A 21,633-nucleotide genomic window follows, 5' to 3' on the forward strand; every position below is an offset into this window, starting at 1 on the left:
CTTTGAAATCCTAAAACTAAAAGCTACGAAAGAGTACTTAGGCCTTCATTAAGATCCACTTTCACCACGCGACGTTCAATGTTTCGATTTTCTCTTTACGCATGGTTCAGACAATCATAACAAGCTATGACTGACGTGACGATTGTTTAAGGCCTGGTTAAACAAGCTATTCAAATGAAATTACGTTCTCGAATTTCACTTAGAATGTAAAAAAAAATCAAACAACGCAGATAGCGTCAAATCTTCTGTTGCTTGCAAACATGATGAATCATGTTTTCTTTCTCAATTCTAAAACCTCTCGGAAAGCGAGAAAACCACCACTCACAAACGTATAACCGTCCGGGAGGCAGAGTGTCAGCGCTAATCCGGCAAATGCAGCCGAAAACTATGAAAGCGAATGCACGCACAAAACAGAGAATAACCTTAAAACACAACCGTATTCAAAGGCGTTCGAAACTCGACTCCTCTACAAAATCTACGCCTCTTTTTCAAAGGAAGAAGATGAAATTCAACTTGACTGAACAGTAAACCCAAATGTTTCAAAAAATGTACCTCACCTTTGAATTCAGCAAGGTCCATTCTTTAAAATCTAAGCCTATTTTTCAAAGACCGGAGCCAAAATCAAACTTGGCTGAACAGGTAACCCGAACTTCCATCAAAATACATATTTTTGTGAATTTAACATCGGTTTCCACAAAAACCCAAAAATGCCTCCCTGACGTATGGATTCAGCAAGGCCCATTCTATAAAATCAAAGTCTATTTTTCAAAGATCGGAGTCGAAATTTAACTTGGCAGAACAGAAAATCAGAGTTTCTATGAAAATACGTACTTTTGTGAAATCGATTTTCTAAATAATTGAGAAATACAACCCTCACGTATGGATTCACGTTGTTCCAAATTCAAAATTAATTACATTTCATTTTAACATAGGTGCTAAATTACTTTTTTTTTTTTTTTTTCCTTGGTTTTTGTTTTCCGTCGATCTTGTTTTCCGTGCTGAGCACCAATGCTACCGACGCCAGGAAGGCAGCTCCCACACCTGGACCCTACCTATCGACCCATCAACTCATGAACCGGGGACCAACGGCTTTACTTCCCTTCCGAAGGAAGGCGTGATCAGAGATGTTATGCCTCAGAACATCCCGGCGGTGCCGACTGGGATTGAACCCAGGCCTGCTGGGGTGAGAGGTAATCACGCTTACCACTACACCACCGGCGCCGCTGGGTGCTAAATTACTGGTCACAGTAGTTTTATGTCCCGAACAGAGGATTGAACCTACACACTTAGAAATACCTAATTTTACTCGTAACGGAATCCATCTTTAACATAAAGGATGAGACGTAAACAAACATGTCATCTAAAATTAAGTGCTCCGAGACTGAAAAGTTCGTTGCTCGACGAAAAGTACGTTTGATTGAGCTGAATTTCGTGTCTATTATGACTCAACTTTATGTCAAAATTGACGCTCGTATATGTCAGTCTTAGATCACCTAAATTTACATGAATTTTTGTGTGTAGGTGCTCCAGTTACTACAGTAGCTTACCAGCCTTAATTGTTATGATATATATCTAAGTGCATGTCAGTCTAACAATTGAAATCTTAAAACTAAGGGGGTGTTCAATTTGGTGAATTTTCACTTAAGTTTGATCGATGGAAAATTTTAAAATAAACCTGCTATTGTACAAGACTTATTTCTGACCGAGCAGGAATCAATTTTGACAAACACATTATCGAAAATAGGAAGATCAACAACAGAGGGATTTTCAAACATCTTAATTTATTTTCGAAGTGTCAAATTTAAGTGAAAATTCACCAAATGGAACACAGCCTAAAAACTAAAACTAAATCTTATCTAAGTATAAAGGGAATCAATCGATTTTTGTCTGAGCTTATTAATTATTTTGTTGGATATTTGTTCTAAATTCTCAACATTCGAGATTCTATTTCCTTCGGTACACAGCAAAAAAATAATTTTGATATCACGTCAAAGTGGATGCACTACAATCATGTCGAAAATATGGTGTAATATTACTTGCTAAAAAGGACAAAATTATCATTAAAACAATGCATGAACTGACATTACGCTGCTTTTACTGCATTTGTTTATTTATGTGGTCATAAAAATTACATGAAATTTTCGACATGATTGTAGTGCATCCACTTTGATGTGATATCAAAATTATTTTTTTGCTGTGTAGTACTGTACCAGGGCAACTTCAAAATCATCTTCAGAACTTTGTTCTGAACCCTTTGATGTGCATTTTTTCCTGATAGTGCAACAATCAGACCATATTGGAACAGCGTAAAGCATGGCCGGTCTAAAAACTTGTTTAAATATTAAAAGTTTATTCGTCAGGCAAAGTTTGGATTTCCTGTTTATAAGAGGATACAAACATTTAATATATTTGTTACATTTGGCTTGAATGCCCTCAATGTGATTTTTAAAAGATAATTTTTGGTCAAGTATTAATCCAAGATATTTCACTTGGTTTGACCAGGAAATTGGAACTCCGTTCATAGTGACTATGTGACTACTACTAGGTTTCAAAAAGGAAGCTCTAGGCTTACTAGGGAATATTATACGTTGAGTTTTGGAAGCGTTGGGAGAAATCTTCTATTTTTGTAAATAAGAAGAGAAAATATTTTAACTTTTCTGCAGTCTGCTGCAAATAACACGAAGACTTTTTCCTTTAGCGGAAATGCCTGTGTCATCAGCGAACAAAGATTTGTGGCAAGCCTGAGGCAAATCAGGGCAGTCCGAAGTGAAAATGTTATACAATATAGTCCCACGAATGCTGCCCTGAAGAACTCCTGCTCTAACAGGTAGTCAATCAGATTTGGAATTTTGATAATTTGCCTGCAGAGTTCTGTCAGTTAAATAATTTTGAATTAATTTCATAATATAAAGTGGAAATTATTCAACTTTTTCAATTTAGCAATCAAACCTTCATGCCAAACACTGTCGAATGCTTTTTTATGTCTAGAAGAGCAACTCCAGTTGAGAAGCATTCAGATTTGTTTGAACGAATTAAATTGGTAACTCTTCAGATTTGATGAGTATTTGAATGCCCATGTCCAAACTGCTCATCTGCAAAAATTGAGGTTGTATTGATGTCAAGAATCATTGAAGATAGCAAACTTATTGGACGGTAGCTAGAAGCTTCAGCTGGATTTTTATCCGGCTTCAAAATTGGTACAACTTTTGCATTTTTCCATTTATCAGGAAAGTATGCCAAGTGGAAACATCTGTTAAATAATTTTACCAAGAAAGACAAGATACTCTCTGGGAGTTTTTTTGATGAGGATATTGAAAATTCCATCATCACCTGGAGTTTTCATATTTTGAAACTTTTTAGTTATAGACCTTACTTCGTCCAAATCAGTCCCCCAGGAATCATCAAAAATATTTTCCCGAGAGAAAATATTCAGATAATCCCGAGCAACCTGATTCTCAATAGGACTAGTAAGAGCCAAACTGAAATTATGGGAACTCTCGAATTGCTTAGCAAGTTTCTGAGCTTTTTCCAAATTTGTGATCAAAATTTTACCACCTTCTTTAAGCGCTGGAATGTTTTTGAGTTTCCAAAAGGGTTTGGAACTCGGGTCTAATTTAGAAACACTATTTTCAAAAGTTTTGTTCCTCAGGGCAGAGAATCGCTTTTTAATTTGCTTTTTTTTAAATCACGCCAGATAACTTTCTTGGCAGGATCGCGTTTTCTTTGATATTGTCTCCTACGGACATTTTTAAGGCGGATCAAGAGCTGAAGATCGTCGTCTATTATAATTGAATCGAATTTAACCTCGTATTTTGGTACTGAGGCAGCTCTTGCTTCAACTATAGAAGTAGTCAGAGATTCAAGAGCATAATTTATTTCATCTTTGGTTTGCAAAGGAATGTTTGGATCGAAGTTATATTCTAAAAATGTTCGGTATTGCTCCCAATCACCTCTATGGTAATTGAAAATAGAGCTGTTGGGATTACAAATTATTTCTTGGGATATTTCAAAAGATACTGGAAGGTGATCAGAACCGAAGTCAGCATGGGTAACCACCCAACAAACAATTTTAGTTGCAGACTAGCTTATACAGGCAAAAATAAAATGTATAAGCCAATTTTTGGCTGTATAAGCTAATCTGCAGCTAAAATTGTTAGTTGGGCAATTGGCTACAAAGTTGACATGAATCAGTTAAGACCAAATCAATAGTTGAGGGATTTCTTGCTGAAGAAAAACATGTTGGGCTGTTTGGATATTGAATAGTGTAATAACATGCAGAACAATCATCAAACAGAATATTACCATTGGAATTGCTTTGAGCATTATTCCATGAGCGGTGTTTTGCATTAAAATCACCAATAATGAATTATTATTATTATTTATCTTTATTAGGGAGGCTTTCAGCCTGGGGCTGGTTCGCCTCCACCCAATAATGAAGAATTTAGACCTATGACGGGTGAGTTTCTGGAGGTCACCCTTGAGAAAATTCTTTTGCTGGCCTACGCATTGGAATGCAAATAGGCAGCTATAAACGTAAGTTGTCCAAATTTTGTATCAACAGAAACTCCCAAAGTTTCAAAAACTTTGGTTTCAAATGAAGAAAGAATTTTATATTTGATTTGTTTATGAACAATGATAGCAACACCAGGCTCCAGCAAGACGATCATTTCTATAAATGAAATAATTTGTGTCCTTCTTAACCTTATGGTCAGGTTTAAGGAACGTTTCAGTTATAACGGCAAAATGCACGTTATGAACTCTCAAAAAGTTAAATAGCTCGTCTTCATTATCTCTAAGAGATCGAGCATTCCTATTAAAATTATTTAATGCTTTACCATTACTAAATTTCAAAGTCATGACAATATTGTTTGCAAATTTTACTCCAGTTTGAATAGCATCAAACATGGAGTTAGATTTAAGCATATCAGAAATCATGTCAATTAATGATTTCTGTAAAAATTCTCCATTTTAGAGACAGTAATGCTTCCTAAGTCAAAATTGTCAAAATTTCAGTTAGAATTCCGTTGGTTAGTATTTTGATTTCTACCCGCTGTAATAGCAGCATTGGAAGCTCCATTAAATCGCTAAAAATTGTTGGCAGCGAGGGGGTAGGTATAGATGAAAAATTTGAAGTAGGGGTGATATTTGTACCTACGGGTACGAATGTTGAATTTGTTCCTCGCTGACCGTTGTTAACAGCAGAGGAATGTGTACCTGATCGGAAACGTGGAGCGTTTCTTTCCTGTCGCTTATAACGAGATTGTAGGATCGCTTTGCGAGTCTTACATTCCCACAAATTGGGTTTGTGGTTTTCACCACAATTTGAACATTTAAATGTCTTAGGATCTTCCTTCTTAGGACAGTCGTCCTTTGCTTGAGAGGAACCACCACAATTCATGCACTTTAGCTGGCATGTAGCAATTTTTAGTTCCGTGGCCCCATCCCTGGCACTTACGGCACTGGGTGAGGTTTTGGAAATTTCCTCCAGTCTTCCTGAAGTGTTCTCACTTCGCTCGGACATGGAGCATAAGACTAGTTTTTTTCTAAGGCCTTAAGGTCGTTTAGTTCACTAGACTTGAAGTGAACTAAATAAAAATCATTAGAAATGCCGTTGAGCGAATCGCCAGGACGGGATTTCATTTTCATTTTGATTACTTGGAGTGGCACAACTCCAAGTAATTTTGCCGGCTCATCTTTGATCTGATCTAGGGATTCACCTCTGGGCAGTCATTTCATGGCAACCTTGAACACACGTTCAGTTTTGGTGTCGTAAGTAAAAAATGTGTGCAGCTTCTCAGTAAGATACTTGAGAAGACATTTAAATCGGTCCAAGGTTTCAGTCAATACACGGCATTCACCCCGACGGCCAATTTGCAGTGAAAACATGGAAATCGGAAGTGGTTATCACAATAGGGGGAATTTTTTCCTTCTTGGCATCAAGCCGGGAAAATTTACTAGAATTTTTCCTGGATGATGGATCATAAAGTCTACTTAAACTGAACGTAAAAAAATGTACTGCAATAGCATTTAGCAGAAAAATTGAAACACCGCATATTGAAATATCATTAGGCAACCAAATAGTAGAAAAAAGCAAAATTGTAAGAGATCTAGGTGTAATCCTAGACTCCAAACTAACTTTTATAGAACATTATAATACTATCATTAGTAAAGCAAACAGAATGCTAGGCTTCATCAAAAGGTTCAGTCATAATTTCGAAGACCCATACACTATTAAGCTTTTATATACCACATATGTAAGGCCAATTCTGGAATACTGCCACCTAGTATGGAATCCATACATTTCCATACACGAAGAACGCATAGAATCTGTCCAAAAACAATTCCTTTTATATGCTTTACGTAAATTGAATTGGACTGCATTTCCATTACCATCTTATGAAGCGCGCTGCATGCTCATCAATATACAAACACTTAAGGAGCGCCGCCAATTTGCAATGCTTTTCTTCATCAACGACATTATTTCAATGCGCATAGATTCGGCAGAAATTCTCGCACAATTAAATTTTTACACACCTTGTCGATATCTTAGAACACGGAATTTATTTTCAGAAACATCGTACAGAACAAACTATGCAAAAAATAGCCCAATCAATCGAATGATGCGCCTATACAATTTGCATTGCGGAACTATTGACATCACTATGTCTAAGCAGCAAATACAAACTAAGCTAAAACAGAATAGAATTAATGCATAGTATGTAAGTAAACATTGTAATAATCATTGTATGTAGTCTACACTGGCTTGTCGAAATGGAAATAAATTCTCATAATCCGTGAGCAAATCAAATTGATTGTTCAAATTAATTTCATCAGAAGGAGGATCAAGAGATTGCCGTATTCTTTTGCGCTTAGGCAGTATTTTTTTTTATCCAAATCGACTTCCAAGTAGATTACTATAAGAATCTGAAGGATCGAAGAGGAATTTTCCAAATCGATATCCAAGAAGGATTACCTCGGGTAGGGCCCAAATAAGGATCGAAGAGGAATAAGAGTACAACAAGGTAGAAATTTTACAAGTTGAGCACTGAAAAGTGCTGTTTAAATTTGTTGTAGCTTTAGGTAGTAACACTTCCTTCAGCAAAAAGCAAATAGATCCGCACGGCAAGAGAGCACGATGCGGACTGAATTGAATTAATAATTTGGTCTTCCGTATTATCAACGGGGCAAAATCTTACAAATATCAATTGCTTCATCACTTTACATAATTGGCGACCAGCCTCCATTCACTTCTGTGCTTAGTCATTTTCCTCTGGTCCTCCATTGAAATTACACCTGCAACCATCATATCACCGCCATCAGCAACAGGAACAACAGAAATGTGAATGAGCGAGAAGGCGAGAAGAGTAGCAGCCAGCTGTTCAGTACGAAATTCAGTTCGTGTATTATACGAATAATGCAGATGATTAGCATTGTGTCAGAGGATAGGCAATACGAATGTTTGGTACATTGGACGAAAAATTTGTTAAATCTACGAAAACTATTTTTACGAAACGGGCGAAAGAGAATTAACGAAAAAATATGTTCAGTGTAAGTGGCTTCTAGAGTCAAATTTGCTTTGTTGAGTTGCTAAGTGTTATTAATTTAATACTTAATGCTTTACTTGCCTTGAACCATTTTTCCACTTATGCCTTGATCAAATAACAGAGTTATAACATGTTATAATAATTGTTATTATAGAAAAATATATCAAGTTAGCCTTATAACATGGTTATAACTCGTCTATGTGAACAAAGCATTAGTCATGTGTAACATATGTTTATTCCTTTGACTTCCAACACTGCTTCCAATATCAACAAGCATTGCACAGTGGGCCAACAATGCTTTTAAACGAAGCATTTCCAAGGCTTATTAACTTCGAATAAGTTTCTCGCTATACTGAAAACTGTATATCGGCGTAAGCAGATAGTTCGTAACTCGTCCGCATAGATGGTAACTTTTTACTCTAACATTGTGGAAGCATGATGTATTGGAAAAAGTTGTTCATCTTGAAAAAATGAGCAAGGCGCCAAAGTTTCACAGCCTGTAATTTTCGAATTATTAAAATTAAATAAAAAAATATGGTAAACATAATGTTTTTCATTAAGTTTCGATATGTTCATGTAGATGTAGAAGCACAAAAATCCAACTTTGGCTAAGGAATAAAATGGTTTAATGCACAAACTTTGGAGAAAATTATGAAAAGCTTCAAAATATATGCTTGATTAAAATTATACTGCTTACTTCATCTGCAGATATCCGTAGAAACTATTGGTGATTAAAGTCTAGGCTACTACCATGGATTGGTTTCAAGTCGACTATTTGCGAATATCGTCACTTTTAACTAGTGCATGTAAAATAATAGTTATTTTTACAAGAAAAATAATGAAATCAATAGAAGCATTTCTAATTTTTCAAATAATATATATTTTAAAACAAAGAATATTAACCCTTAACAAAACAAGATTACAAAACTATCCGATTGAAAACTACTGGATCAATTTGGATGTACACTAAAAAAAAGGTACGAACATGCTTTTTTGCAAGCATCGTATGACCCCAGAATTGATATCGGGTAGTAGAAAAACACCGAATGGTTTGAAACCACTTTTTAGATTTTGTCACTAAATTTCAATGTCTGGTCCATAGTCCATTATACTACCTCTTCTGTATCAGACATTTCATGTCCACAATCCAACATATGACCAAGAACTTTTGCGAGCAAATAAAAGGTCAAAGGTCTGACACACATACTGCACAGAAGAACAAAGCTTGCACCAGAATTAACAAAAAAAAATGGAATTGGAACTCTAAAGGGACTAATTGTATCTGGGTTGCTTCTTCCTACGTGCTCAAATGAGTTGTTGGTACGTTTCAATGCAGCTTGAGTGTGTATGAGAAAATTCTTATCCCTTGAACAAATGAAGACAACTCAGCACAAGCATATTTTCCCCTTTGTTTGTGACCCAAGGATGCATCTTGTTTATATCCAGTGCTGTGCTATCTACTGTGGCGTTTGCCGGAGTGATTATTTTGTCTGTGCTAAATGCTTTTTTTTTGACGCAGGGGGTGGGTGGGAGAGTACTAGCAAAGTAAACAACTCGACGCAATTCAAACCATCTGGTTGTTTTATCTTTTCAGGTCGGCCAGATCAGGTGCACAACTGTACTTTGGCCAATGTTTCCATGACATCGTTAAACGTGAGGTGTTTTGAAGGGTTCAACGGGGGACTGGCACAGTCTTTCTTCCTAGAGCTTCGGGACACTCACACACAGGAGGTGCGTTTTAACAACACCTCTCCGGTGCCAAGATTCACAGTACCGAATCTGCACCCTAGCGCTGTGTACCAACTGTCGGTGTACGCTTTTAACTCCAAAGGTAAATCCGAACCGTACGTGATCAGTGCAGCAACTCAGAGGTTGCCGGAAAAACAAATGAACTCAGAGAAAGGTACATTAGCAAGGTCAATGATTTTATAGGAGTTTAAAAATATTTTCATTTTTGTTTTTCACTCAACTAGCAGAACGACCCAAAGCACCTCTCCCATTGACACCGACCATGTCAATTGCCATCGGTTTGGGAGCAGCTGTTCTGATTGGGAGCTGCGCCATTGTATTGGCATTGAAATTTCCCTGCGGGGCGAGCAGTCGACGAAATAAGGAAACTGCACAGAGCACAACAGTGAGAACTTCTTCCCCCGGGCCGAGTGATAAAAGCGTCGCTAGTAAGGAATACGACGGAAACGAAAGCGACGAAAAGAATCCGGATGTAATTCCGGATACGATGGATTCCGATGATCAGGTGAGTGCAATAGGAAAAAGTTGTGGGCGATTGGTTTGTTTTACTTCCTTACATAAGCAAAATACGCCAAAAACAACATATTACACTCAACTCTATATTGGCGCGGTTATTTTTCTCCTTTCCTGTGGTGATCATCAAATATGTGTATAGGTAACATATTTTTTCTACGGTTTATCTGCGATCGACATGCATTTCCCCTATATATTTTGACGTAGGACTACGTCTGTGATTTCTATATGGGGGTAAACTTTGTACATGTAACGAAATTATGAAAGATTTTGAACGTTAATAGCGCAGCTGCCCCTGGAACAATTTCAATAGCTTTATCACCAATCGATAACAATGCTTCTAACGGTTGACTTTCGAAAAAAAATAAACAATTGAAAAAGTGGTAAATGTCAAGAGTTGTCCAAAAGCGTCGAAATAACTAACAAATCCACCAATTACGTACATGCATATGCTGCTTCCCCAACACAGTCATCAGAGAGTCGTTAGTAGACGAAACAATTTGAGGTGGCATTTGTCTCCGATCGTCGGGCGTGTGCGAATAAAGAGGATACAATTGCGTAACATTTTGCACACACATAGCCATATTCAGAACAACACGCCCCCAACGACCAAAAAAAAGCTTTTCAGAGTTGTAATCTTGTAACCAAACTTGGAAGCAGGGGTGCAATTGATTTTGATCGATTATCTTCATTGACTTTCTGTTTCGTTAATAACTCGACGGTCAACACATTCATTGATACGTTTGTTGTTCTGGATGGTAGAAGAGCATAGTAGAAATAGTAGTTCACTCCTCTGCTTCTAAGTCCCTTAATTCAGTCGTTGTCATAGCGATGAAAAATAGGATCGCACCGCTTTTGGTTCTTGCTGGTTGCAATTCTGCTGTTCGACATTTTCGAAGGACCATCAGAAACATGAAATAACACTATTTTTAGGTATGCCTAAAAGTCCAATTATTAGATTAACGATCAATCGTAAAGATTATAGCTACTCGATTAAACATTAATCGAGCGCGTAACCGACATCCCTTCCCAAGCAACACACATCCATCAAAATAGGTTGCTGCAACTTGATTGAGACTGAAATAAGGTGCATACAAGTAACAACTACTATTAAGTGACAAGTGTGCTGCTAGGGTTCCTATTTCTGCTCGTTTGATTGATTTATTTCATTTATTCGTCAATCAATCATCTCGTAGATTACATATTTACATTGAGACATATGTTCTATGACTTCACAGGGTTCTAAAATATATTTTTAATTCTGTTGAGGGCATATTCAGGTCAATCAGTTCACAATGATGATTATAAACAGTCATCATCTCACAGTCCGCATCGTGCTATCTTGCCGTGCGGATGTATTTGCTTTTTGCTGAAGGAAGTGGTACTGCTACCTAAAGCTACAACAAATTTAAACAGCACTTTTCAGTGCTCAACCTGTAAAATTTCTACCTTGTTCAACTCTTATTGCTCTTCGATCCTTATTTGGGCCCTACCCGAGGTAATCCTTCTTGGATGTCGATTTGGAAAATTCCTCTTCGATCCTTCAAATTCTTATAGTAATCTGCTTGGAAGTCGATTTGGATATAAATTTACTGCCGCCTAAGCGCAAAAGAAAAGGGTAAACTATTGATCCCCCTTCTGATGAAATTAATTTGAGCAATCAATTTGATTTGCTCACGGATTATGAGAATGATCCATCATCCAGGAAATATTCTAGTAAGCTTTCCCGGCTTAATGGCAAGAAGAAAAAGATTCCCTCCATTGTGATAACCACTTCCAATTTCCATGCTCTTTGCACGGAACTTTTGAACTTCGTGAAATTTAAGTTTTCACTGCAAATTGACAGTCGGGGTGAATGCCGTGTATTGCCTGAAACCTTGGACGGATTCAAATGTCTGTTCAAGTAGGGGAAATGACGGCTTTGGCATGACAGACTATTTTCGGCAACCCAAATTGAAACGGTAATTTCACTGGATTTTCTTAAGAAAACACTTCGCTGAATGCATTAAAACTATTCATTAGGCTTTCAGCTTCAATTTGATTATATGTTTACCACTGAGAAAAAGCAATCTAGCAGGGTTTTCTTGAAATGAAACACACGCACTGCTGATTTCGAGTTGCCGATGAAAACACAGCTGTTTAACACGCAGCTCAAATAGAAAGGTTGCCGAATAAAAAGAGGTTGCCAACAATAGTCGCTCTCACTAGAGAAGATTGGAGCATTGTAAAAGCGTTTCAAAACAGTTTTTGATAATTCTTTCGACAGAAATTGTTAGAGCAGCTGGCAGCAAAAGATTGTAAATAAACCAATACTGCATATGTGTGCGTTCCTTAGAGAAAAAGGCTATATGCTTAGGTTGCCGAGAAGACGTAAATTCCCCTATCTTACTGAGAGGCAGCATACATTTTTTACTTACGACACCAACACTGAACGTGTATTCAAGGTTGTCATGAAAGGACTGCCCAGTGGTGGATCAGATCAAAGATGAACTTCAAAATTACTTGGAGTTGTGCCACTCCAAGTAATCAAAATGAAAATGAAATCCCGTCCTGACAATTCACGCAAAGGGATTTCTTATGATTTTTATTTAGTTCACTTCAAGTCTAGTGAACTAAACAACCTTAAGGCCTTGGAAAAAGCTAGCCTTATGCTCCATGTCCGAGCGAAGTGGGAACACTTCAGGAAGACTGGAGGAAATTTCCAAAACCTCACTCAGTGCCGTAAGTGCCAGGGATGGGGTCACGGTCTAAAAATTGCTACATGCCAGCTAAATGCATGAATTGTGGTGATTCCTCTCAAGCAAAGGATGACTGCCCTGTGAAGGAAGATCCTACGAAATTTAAATGTTCAAATTGTGGTGAAAAACAGAAATCCAATTTTTGGGATCCTACAAACTCTTTCTAAGTGATTGGTAGGAAACGCTCCATGTTCCCGCACAGGTACAAATTCCTCTGCTGATAGCAACGGTCAGCGAGGAACAAATTCTACATTCGTACCTGTAGGTACAAATATCACCCCTGCTTCAAGTTCTTCATCTATACCTACTCCCCCGCTGCTAACAATGTTCAGCGGGTTAATGGAGCTACCAATGCTGCTATTACAACGGGTAGAAATCAAAATACCCGCCGACGTAATTCTAACGGAAATTTTGAAAATTTTGACTTAGGAAGCATTACTGCTCCTGAAATGGATTTTTACAGAAATCACTAATTGACATGATTTCTGATATACTTAAATCTAACTCCATGTTTGATGCTATTCAAACTGGAGTAAAATTTGCGAACAATATTGTCATGACTTTGAAATTCAGTAATGGATTTTAAAGCATTATAAATTTTAAATTGGAATGCTCGATCTCTTAAAGATAATGAAGACGAGCTATTAAACTTTTTGAGAGTTCATAATGTGCATATTGCCGTCAAAGCTGAAACGTTCCTTAAACCTGACCATAAGGTTAAAAGGGACGAAAATTTATAGAAATGATCGTCTTGATGAAGAAGGTGGTGGCGTTGCCATCATTGTTCATAGACGAATCAAACAGAAAATTATTTCTATTGGTTTGGTCTTAACTGATTCATGTTAACTTTGTAGCCAATTGATTACCCATGCTGAATTCAGTTTTGATCACCTTCCAGTAAGTTTTGAAATAACCCAAGAAATAATTTCTCATCCCAACAGTTCTGCTTTCAATTACCATAGATTTTTTGGGAGCAATATCGAACATTTATGGAATTTACCTTCGATCCAAACATTCTTTTGCAAACCAAAGATGAAATTAATTATGCTCTTGAATCTCTTACTACTTCTATAGTTGAAGCAAGAGCTGCCTCATTACCAAAATGCGAGGTTAAATTCGATTCAATTATAATAGACGATGAGCTTTAGCTCTTGATTTACTTAAGGGTCCTGTGCACCACCAGCGGTGCAAAGGGCCAACGTGAAAGACTTCCATCCTGGGCGGCTGCTCGCTTTTGCCTTGACCTGGGTCCAGGTCAGATTCCTATCGACTTGCTTAATTTCCTTATTGAGGCTCCGCCGCCATGAGCCCCTGGGTCTGCCTCTGCTGCGATGTCCTGCCGGATTCCAATCCAGCGCTTGCTTGCAGACTTCGTTTCCGCCCCGTCGAACTGTGTGGCCGACCCACCTCCACTTTCGCTCTCGAATTTCTGTTGCTATCGGCTTCTGATGACATCGACGATGGAGCTCGGCATTCGAGATCCAGTTGTGAGGCCACCAGGCACGAATTATATACCGCAGGCATCGGTTGATGAAGACCTGCAGCTTTTGAGTGTTCTCCGCTGATACACACCACGTCTCGCTGGCGTATAACACAGATTTCACGTTCGAGTTGAAAATTCGGATTTTGGTGCGTTGACTTATCTGGTTGGATCTCCATACGTTTCGTAAACTCGCAAAGGCAGCCCCAGCCTTCTTGATTCGTGCACCTATTGTAGCATACCAAATTATACCTATCAGCTACTTTCAATTAATCAGAAAATATTAAGTTACTGCACATTCACTGCGAGTGCATTTTCAATCACCTGGGAAAATATAAATTCCCACATCCAAATTGCTTACACAGCGCAAAGGGCAATATCCGATGCGACCCAATCAACCTTGAAATACGTGTGCTAACGATATGCTCAATATGCCTTCTCCATACACTCTCTCTCTCTTTTTTCTCATTCATCACTGCACGCTGATTGGCGTTCTTTATATACTTAAAATATGTCCAAGTATCTTCGAGCAGGAATTATGACTTAAAATAAATCAATTGTATTTTTGACACCTAACGAGGTACACGCGTTCTTCATCCGAAAGCCGCAGTGAATGTAAAAACATTAAACTATGTCGCTCTTGGTCCCGCCGTCCGACGCTATTTGGCTGCCAAGATATTGGAAACTTTCAACCTTCTCCACTGCTTGCCCCGCTACCGTAAAGTTGGAAGGGTTGCCCGGGTTGATATCCAACGATTTGGTCTTGTTGACGTTGATGGTGAGACCCGCCGCAGAGGAGCGTTCGGCTAAGTCATTGAGCTTACTCTGCATATCAGAGCGCCGTTGTGCTCACACCAGCGACTACCCGGATAGGGTCGGACAAGGCTCCGTTATGCAGAACTCTGCACGTGAAAGCCTGATACTGCACTTCGATGAGGTTGACGATTTTATCCGGGACTCAATTGCATCTCAGGGCACCCCACAGATTCTCGTGATTGAGACGGTCGAAAGCTTTTTCGTAGTCAATGAATACCAAATAAAGGGACTCTTGGAATTCATTGACCTGCTCCAGGATGATGCGGAGCGTGATAATATGGTCCACACAAGATCTTCCGGCACGGAATCTTGCCTGCTGCCGTCGGAGAGTCGCGTCAATCTTCTCCTGTATCCGATTCAGGATAACTTTGCACAGAACTTTGAGAACAATACACAGTAACATGATGCCTCGCCAATTGTCGCACACAGTCAGATCCCCCTTCTTTGGGACCTTCAGTAAGATGCCCTGCATCCAGTCGGCCGGAAAAGTCGCGGTGTCCCAGATATTACAGAATAGTTGATGCAACATTTGTGCGGATAGCATGGGGTCAGCTTTGAGCATCTCTGCTGATATGCGATCGACTGCTTCAATCTCCTGCAGTGATGGGGCCTCGGAATTGACGCGAGTGATGCGCCGCACCCTAGGCGGATCATGCCGAGATGTTGATGGCTGGTTGGGCGTCGAAACTTGAAGAAGTTGTTCGAAGTGCTCAAACCAGCGTTTCAGCTGGTCAGTGGGGTCGGTAAGCAATTGTCCAGTCGTGTCCTTCACTGGCATCCTCGGGTTCATCCTTGCTCCACTCAGGCGTCGTGAGATATCGTAGAGGAGGCGTATATCGCCAGTGTTTGCGGCTTTCTCCCCTTCGTCGGCCAGGGAGTTCACCCACGCTCGATTGTCCCGTCTGCAAGAGCGCTTGACTTCCTTCTCTAGAGCCGAGTACCGTTGACGGGCTTCGTTCTTGGCTCATCTGGTTCTCGCCCGCTCTATCGCGGCTTTTGCTTCTCTACGCTCCTCAATCTTCCGCCAGGTTTCATCTGTGATCCACTCTTTCCTCTGGGTGCGCAGCTCACCCAAGTTGTTCTCGCTTGTTTCTTTAAAGGCATTCTTGATGGCCGTCCATTGTTCTTCTACGCTGCCACCTTCTGGAACGTCCGCAGCTCGAGTCTCAATTTCATGAACAAAAGACCTTTTTACCCCTGGATCTTCAAGTCGGCGTGTGTTGAACCGCCGCCCGAGTCTCTCCTCCCGTCGCTGGATCCGCGCCATGCGTAGGCGGATTTCACCGATTAGAAGGTGATGGTCAGACGCGATGTCGGCGCTGCGTTTATTCCGGACATCAAGAAGGCTCCGTCTCGGTTTGTCCATCACGGGAAACCCACGTGACTTTGTGCACTGGCCGATGGGGGAAGAGCGAGTCCCCGATCACCATGTCGTTATTGCCCCAAAATTCTACAAACAGCTCCCCGTTCTCGCTCATTTCGCCGAGACCATGGCGTCCCATGACACGCTATTAGTCCGTGTTGTCGGAGCCGATCTTCGCATTGAAGTCGCCAGTGTAGATCTTGATGTCACCCTTTGGAACCTTATCCACGACGACATTCAGTTGACTGTAAAAATTCTCCTTGTCCTGTAGCTCGGCAGCATCGGTTGGCGCATAACATTGGATTATGGTAAGGTTACGAACCCGTGTTCTAAATCTGGCAACGATTATCCTCTCATTAACAGGCTCCCACTTGATGAGCGCAGCACTTGCCTGGACGCTAAGTAGGAGACCAACTCCACGATGGCGGGGAGCGTTTTCACCTCGAATACCAGAGTATAGTAGTACCTGTCCCGACGGCAGTTTGTGTTCTCCAAAGTTTGGCCAACGAACTTCACTCAGTCCCAGGATTTCTAGCTTCATGCGTTGCGCCTCGTTGGCGAGTTGTGCCAGTTTACCCTGCTGGGCTAACGTCAATACATTCCATGATCCAATTCGTGTCCGTTGTTTTGCGCTAAAAGTCGTTGCCGTTATATAAGTTCGATGTCTTTCTCTGTTGGTTTCTGTAACAATTGTAAAGGTTTCAGAGACAGTAGGTGGTTGGCCTAAGGCCTCCTATCCGCCGTGATGGGGCTGCCATTTTAGGTGTAGCTTCCGGGGAAGAGCATTTCTTATTCAGCCGCTGGATGCCAGTCAGACGCTGTTTGAGCCGCACCTCCATGGTGCACAGACGCTCGGGTTGGCGAAGCAATTCCTCTATCACCGTGCTATGGTTACCGCGCCAGTGTTCGCGTCGCACCTCCTCACTCTGCTATTCTCGGATTGACAACATTGCCCAGGCTACGCCAACCAACTGTGTCCATGTTTCAGCTGGCAGTCTTTTGTGATCATATGACTCGTGGAGGCGTGAGGTAGGAACTTGTGAGGACCGGAGCTAGGTATATCGCTCCTTCCAGATTGTCACTCACCATTTTGTAGCCCTTCAGCTCTTGATCCGCCTTAACAATGTCCGTAGGAGACAATTTCAAAGAACACGCGATCCTGCCAAGAAAGTTATCTGGCGGGATTTGCAAAAACAAATTAAAAAGCGATTCTCTGCCCTGAGGAACGAAACTTTTGAAAATAGTGTTTCTAAATTAGACCCGAGTTCCAAACCCTTTTGGAAACTCACAAAATTTTTGATAAAAACCTCAAAAGCCTATTCCAGCGCTTAAGGGGAAGCTCACCGGCCCAAAAATAAAAAAATATTTTCGGTACGTTTTTAATTTTTCTAAAAATATTGGGAAAAATTATCAAAACTCCAAGAAAATCAGTTTCTTCCTTAGATTTTTGCCAAAAATCTAAGGAAGAAAATTTTTTTTCTATCCCATCATGAAAAAAATTGGACTCTCAGAAAAACCGAAAAGTTGATGTTTTGTGGTTTTTTGAGTCCAACTTTATGCCATAATGACTTATAAAACTGCTTTCATCTACTCCATCTATCGTATAAAAATTACCACTACAGTCTGTTATTTGAAATTAGCATCTTCAACTATTATAAAACATGTTTTTGCACGTGAATTTTCTTTAAAAAATTAGAAAAAATGTGATTTTTTTAGATTTTTTATACTTTTTTTTCAATATTTTTAGAAAAATCAAAACGTAATTATTTTTTTCGAAGCGGTGAACTTCCCCTTAAAGAAGGTGGTAAAATTTTCATCACAAATTTAGACAAAGCTCAGAAACTTGAAAGCAATTCGAGAGTTACCATTACATCAGTTTGGGTCTAACTAGTGCTATTGAAAATCAGGTTGCTCGGGATTATCTGAATATTTTCTCTGGGGAAAATATTTTTGATGATTCCTGGAGAACTGATTTGGACGAAGTAAGATCTATAACTAACAAATTTCATAATATGAAAGCTCCAGGTGATGATGGAATTTTCTATATCCTCGTCAAAAACCTCCCAGAGAGTATCTTGTCTTTCTTGGTAAAATTATTTAACAGATGTTTCCACTTGGCATACTTTCCTGATAAATGGAAAAATGCAAAAGTTGTACCAAGCTTGAAAGCGGATAAAACTCCAGCTGATGCTTCTAGCTATCGTCCAATAAGTTTGGTTTCTTAGTAAACTTTTTGAAAAGATAATTTTGAATAGAATGATGCTTCACATCAATACGAACTCAATTGTTGAAGATGTGCCGTTTGGATTTCGCGATGAGCAAATCTGAAGGCCAGTTAACTGGAGTTGCTCTTCTAGACATAGAAAAAGCATTCGACAGTGTTTGGCATGAAGAATTGATTGCTAAATTGAAAAAGTTTAATTTTTCACTTTACATTATGAAATTAGTTCAAAATTATTTAACTGACAGAAATTTGCAGGTAAATTATCAAAATTCCAAATCCAATCGACTACCTGTTAGAGCAGGAGTTCCTCAGGGTAGCATTCTTGGGCCTATATTGTATAACATTTTCACTTCGGACCTCCCTGATTTGCCTCAGGGTTGCCACAAATCTTTGTTCGTTGATGACACAGGCATTTCCGCTAAAGGAAGAAGTCTTCGTGTTATATGCAGCAGACTGCAGAAAAGTCTAAAAAAAAATTCTTGCTATTTACAAAAATGGAAGATTTCTCCCAACGCTTCCAAAACTCAACTTATAATATTCCCACATAAGCCTAGAGCTTCCTTTTTGAAACCCAGTAGTAGTCACAAAGTCACTACGAACGGAGCTCCAATTTCCTGGTCAAACAAATTTATAAAATGTTTGTATCCTCTTATAAACAGGACTTCCAAAATTTGCCTGACGAATAAACTTCTAATATTATAACAAGTTTTTAGACCAGCTATGCTTTACGCTGTGCCAATATGGTCTAGTTGTTGCACGACCAGGAAAAAAGCACTTCAAATGATTCAGAACAAAGTTCTGAAGATGATTTTGAAGTTGCCTCCTTGGTAAAGTACTACCGAAGTACATAGAATTTCGAATGTTGAGACTTTAGAACAAATGTCCAACAAAATAATTAATAAATTCAGGCAAAAATCGTTGTAATCCAAAATTGCAACGATTAATTCCTTTTATACTTAGATAAGATTTAGTTTTAGTTTTTAGTTTTAAGATTTCAATTGTTATACTGACATGCAGGTTTAAAAAACCTGTTTGAAATACTGAATTTCCAAGGCAGGAACAATGTAAAAACACTTAGATATATATAATAACAATGAAGGCTGGTAAGTAACTGTAGTAACTGGAGCACCTAGGTTAAAATAAAAAGGATCATAAATTCGCCGAAATAAGTTTTAAGCGTCATGAAGTAATGTCATGTGAAAGAAAAAATGAGCGCTAAATAATTTTATTTACCTCCTGGTGATAAAAGGTGTATTAATTCACGAAGACGTCCCCTGGAAATCCCGCACTTTCTCCCCCCATACTAGTTTTTATCTTACCTAAATCTGCTGAAACATTTTTTTCTCTCGCTTGTTATTTTCCTTTTCTGTAGATGGAGTACATCCGACGTCGACAGCACATATCCACAATCGACACTAGCAGTCCGAGCCGATTGCTACTGACCACCACAGCGCAGAGTCAAAACTTCATGGGTTCAACGATGGCTCTGCACAACAATCACACAACGAGCCTGGGCTACTGCACCCTTAGGAACGGCGTACCCCAACCTGCCAATTCGGTGACCAATGTGTCCATGAGTCATGTGCCAAATACGTTCACGACAGCATCGCACGTCACTTGCACCCTTCCGAGGCACCCACCGGGTGCCGGTGGCGGTGCCATCAATCCTGCCGGTCCTATCGGTGCACATCATTGGCCCTCGTACGGGGGAACCATCGCCGGGGTGCGAAACATGACGGCCATTTCGGTGACCAGCAGTCAGCAAGCGGTACCTCCTCCACCCTCCACGATAGCTATGCAGCATCTAGGACCACAGCCGAGGACCCGCGTGTGCATCGGATTACCAGAGGAGGACGTGTCAGCCGATACGCCGCTCATGGTAAAACGGGAAAGCACCGTATGACTATAGGAATCTCACAGGGTCGGTGATACGGCCCTGTGAGGCTCATTCTCCGAATGCGCTGACAGTGCGAAGCTAGGGAACGAGGCAAGACTTAAACAATAATTAGAAATTGTTAAAATAACGAACGCTACCGAAACTGTTTATAGAACGAAGAAATCCAAATATTTCCCTCCGAGAACGTATCTCTTTGTTCTTCGGGAGGGGTACTGTTTCCCCGGTGATCACTTTACGTTTCTGTTTTCGTTTTCTAACTGTTTTCTAAGATGAGCGACAGAGAAACGAGAATAACGATGTTATTTACCATTATATCATTTTGTGATATGAACGCTGTGAAATAATTAAATCGATATGCTCAATTTTGAGTGTGGATTAAACAAAGCAAGAGGGAAGCTAGCGGGAAGCAAAATGAGCCAAGGATCATTAAGTACAGTTAATGCCGGGGTTGATCCGTAAAAAGATGCGGAAAAATCATCCAATGAGCGAATGAGGAATCTGTAAATAATAATCTAGTTTATGACCAATCCGCCCGTCTGCGCCCCAGATTCGCATACCAGTGCGCGCAGGAGGTAGCACGGAAGAAAGAAACTCGAATAAACTCAAGGTCGTAATCTTTCCTGTAAATATGTATATAAAAATCGCTGAAAAAAAAAGTAACGAGCGTAGCAGAAAATGAAGAGCGACGAGAAAACTTTTTCCCCCTGATTTGATTTCGCGTGAACGAATCTCTCGCATTTCACACCCAATAGCCAGAGGGCTGGAGGGTGGAGATGGAGCTGGAGATGGAGAGATGCTTCCAACTGTTTGGGCGTGCTGGAGACTCTTCTTTGAGTGTTGTCAGGCAGATGGAAGCGTTGTTGTTGGCAACTGGCCATCATCATTTTCCCAGCTCTTTCACAATAGGAAAACCTCCGGGAGGAATCAGTGGAAAATGCGAAGAAGAGTTAATTTAGTTTTAGCTAGAAAATAAAATTTAACGATGAGCCCGGAAGTTGACTGCACTGACTGGTTGGCAAATCAGTATGTACCAAGTGAAAAGGAAAAAAATCTGCAAAAGTTCCCCTAAGGAAGTGTGCTACCGAACCAGCCAGCGGTCGGTGCTGGTTAATGAAGTAAATTATTTTCTCTGGAAATGGTTCTAAGGAATGAGGACGGTGTTGTTTATTCGATTGAGAGAGAGAGAAAGACGAAATTTGCTGCTGCGAATATAGAACACGCTTCCGGAAACTTATTTTTGGGAATGCAGACCAGAATTGAGGATCTGAAGTCTCCATGAGCTGTGATTCTTAGTCGCAGGAATAACAAA

At 39.8% G+C, this 21,633-nt stretch overlaps 1 protein-coding gene across 2 annotated transcripts in view; it reads left to right on the forward strand.

The window, feature by feature from the left end:
* Nucleotides 1-21,100, forward strand: part of side-VII (sidestep VII) — a 761,931-nt gene extending 740,831 nt beyond the window's left edge. Inside the window, exons 12-14 of one of the 2 annotated variants that reach the window (XM_065226466.1) lie at nt 9,139-9,447; nt 9,518-9,798; nt 19,800-21,100. In XM_065226466.1, the coding sequence (XP_065082538.1) occupies nt 9,139-9,447; nt 9,518-9,798; nt 19,800-20,330 (1,121 nt within the window). In that variant the 3' untranslated portion in view covers nt 20,331-21,100. The remainder of the gene's footprint in view (nt 1-9,138; nt 9,448-9,517; nt 9,799-19,799) is intronic. The other variant, XM_065226467.1, reaches the window with a different exon arrangement.
* Nucleotides 21,101-21,633: the final 533 nt, after the last annotated feature.

This window comes from Ochlerotatus camptorhynchus, unplaced genomic scaffold, assembly GCF_037179485.1.
Source record: "Ochlerotatus camptorhynchus isolate MF236.1 unplaced genomic scaffold, CSIRO-AGI_Acam_v1.1 ptg000251l, whole genome shotgun sequence".
Taxonomy (NCBI): domain Eukaryota; kingdom Metazoa; phylum Arthropoda; class Insecta; order Diptera; family Culicidae; genus Ochlerotatus; species Ochlerotatus camptorhynchus.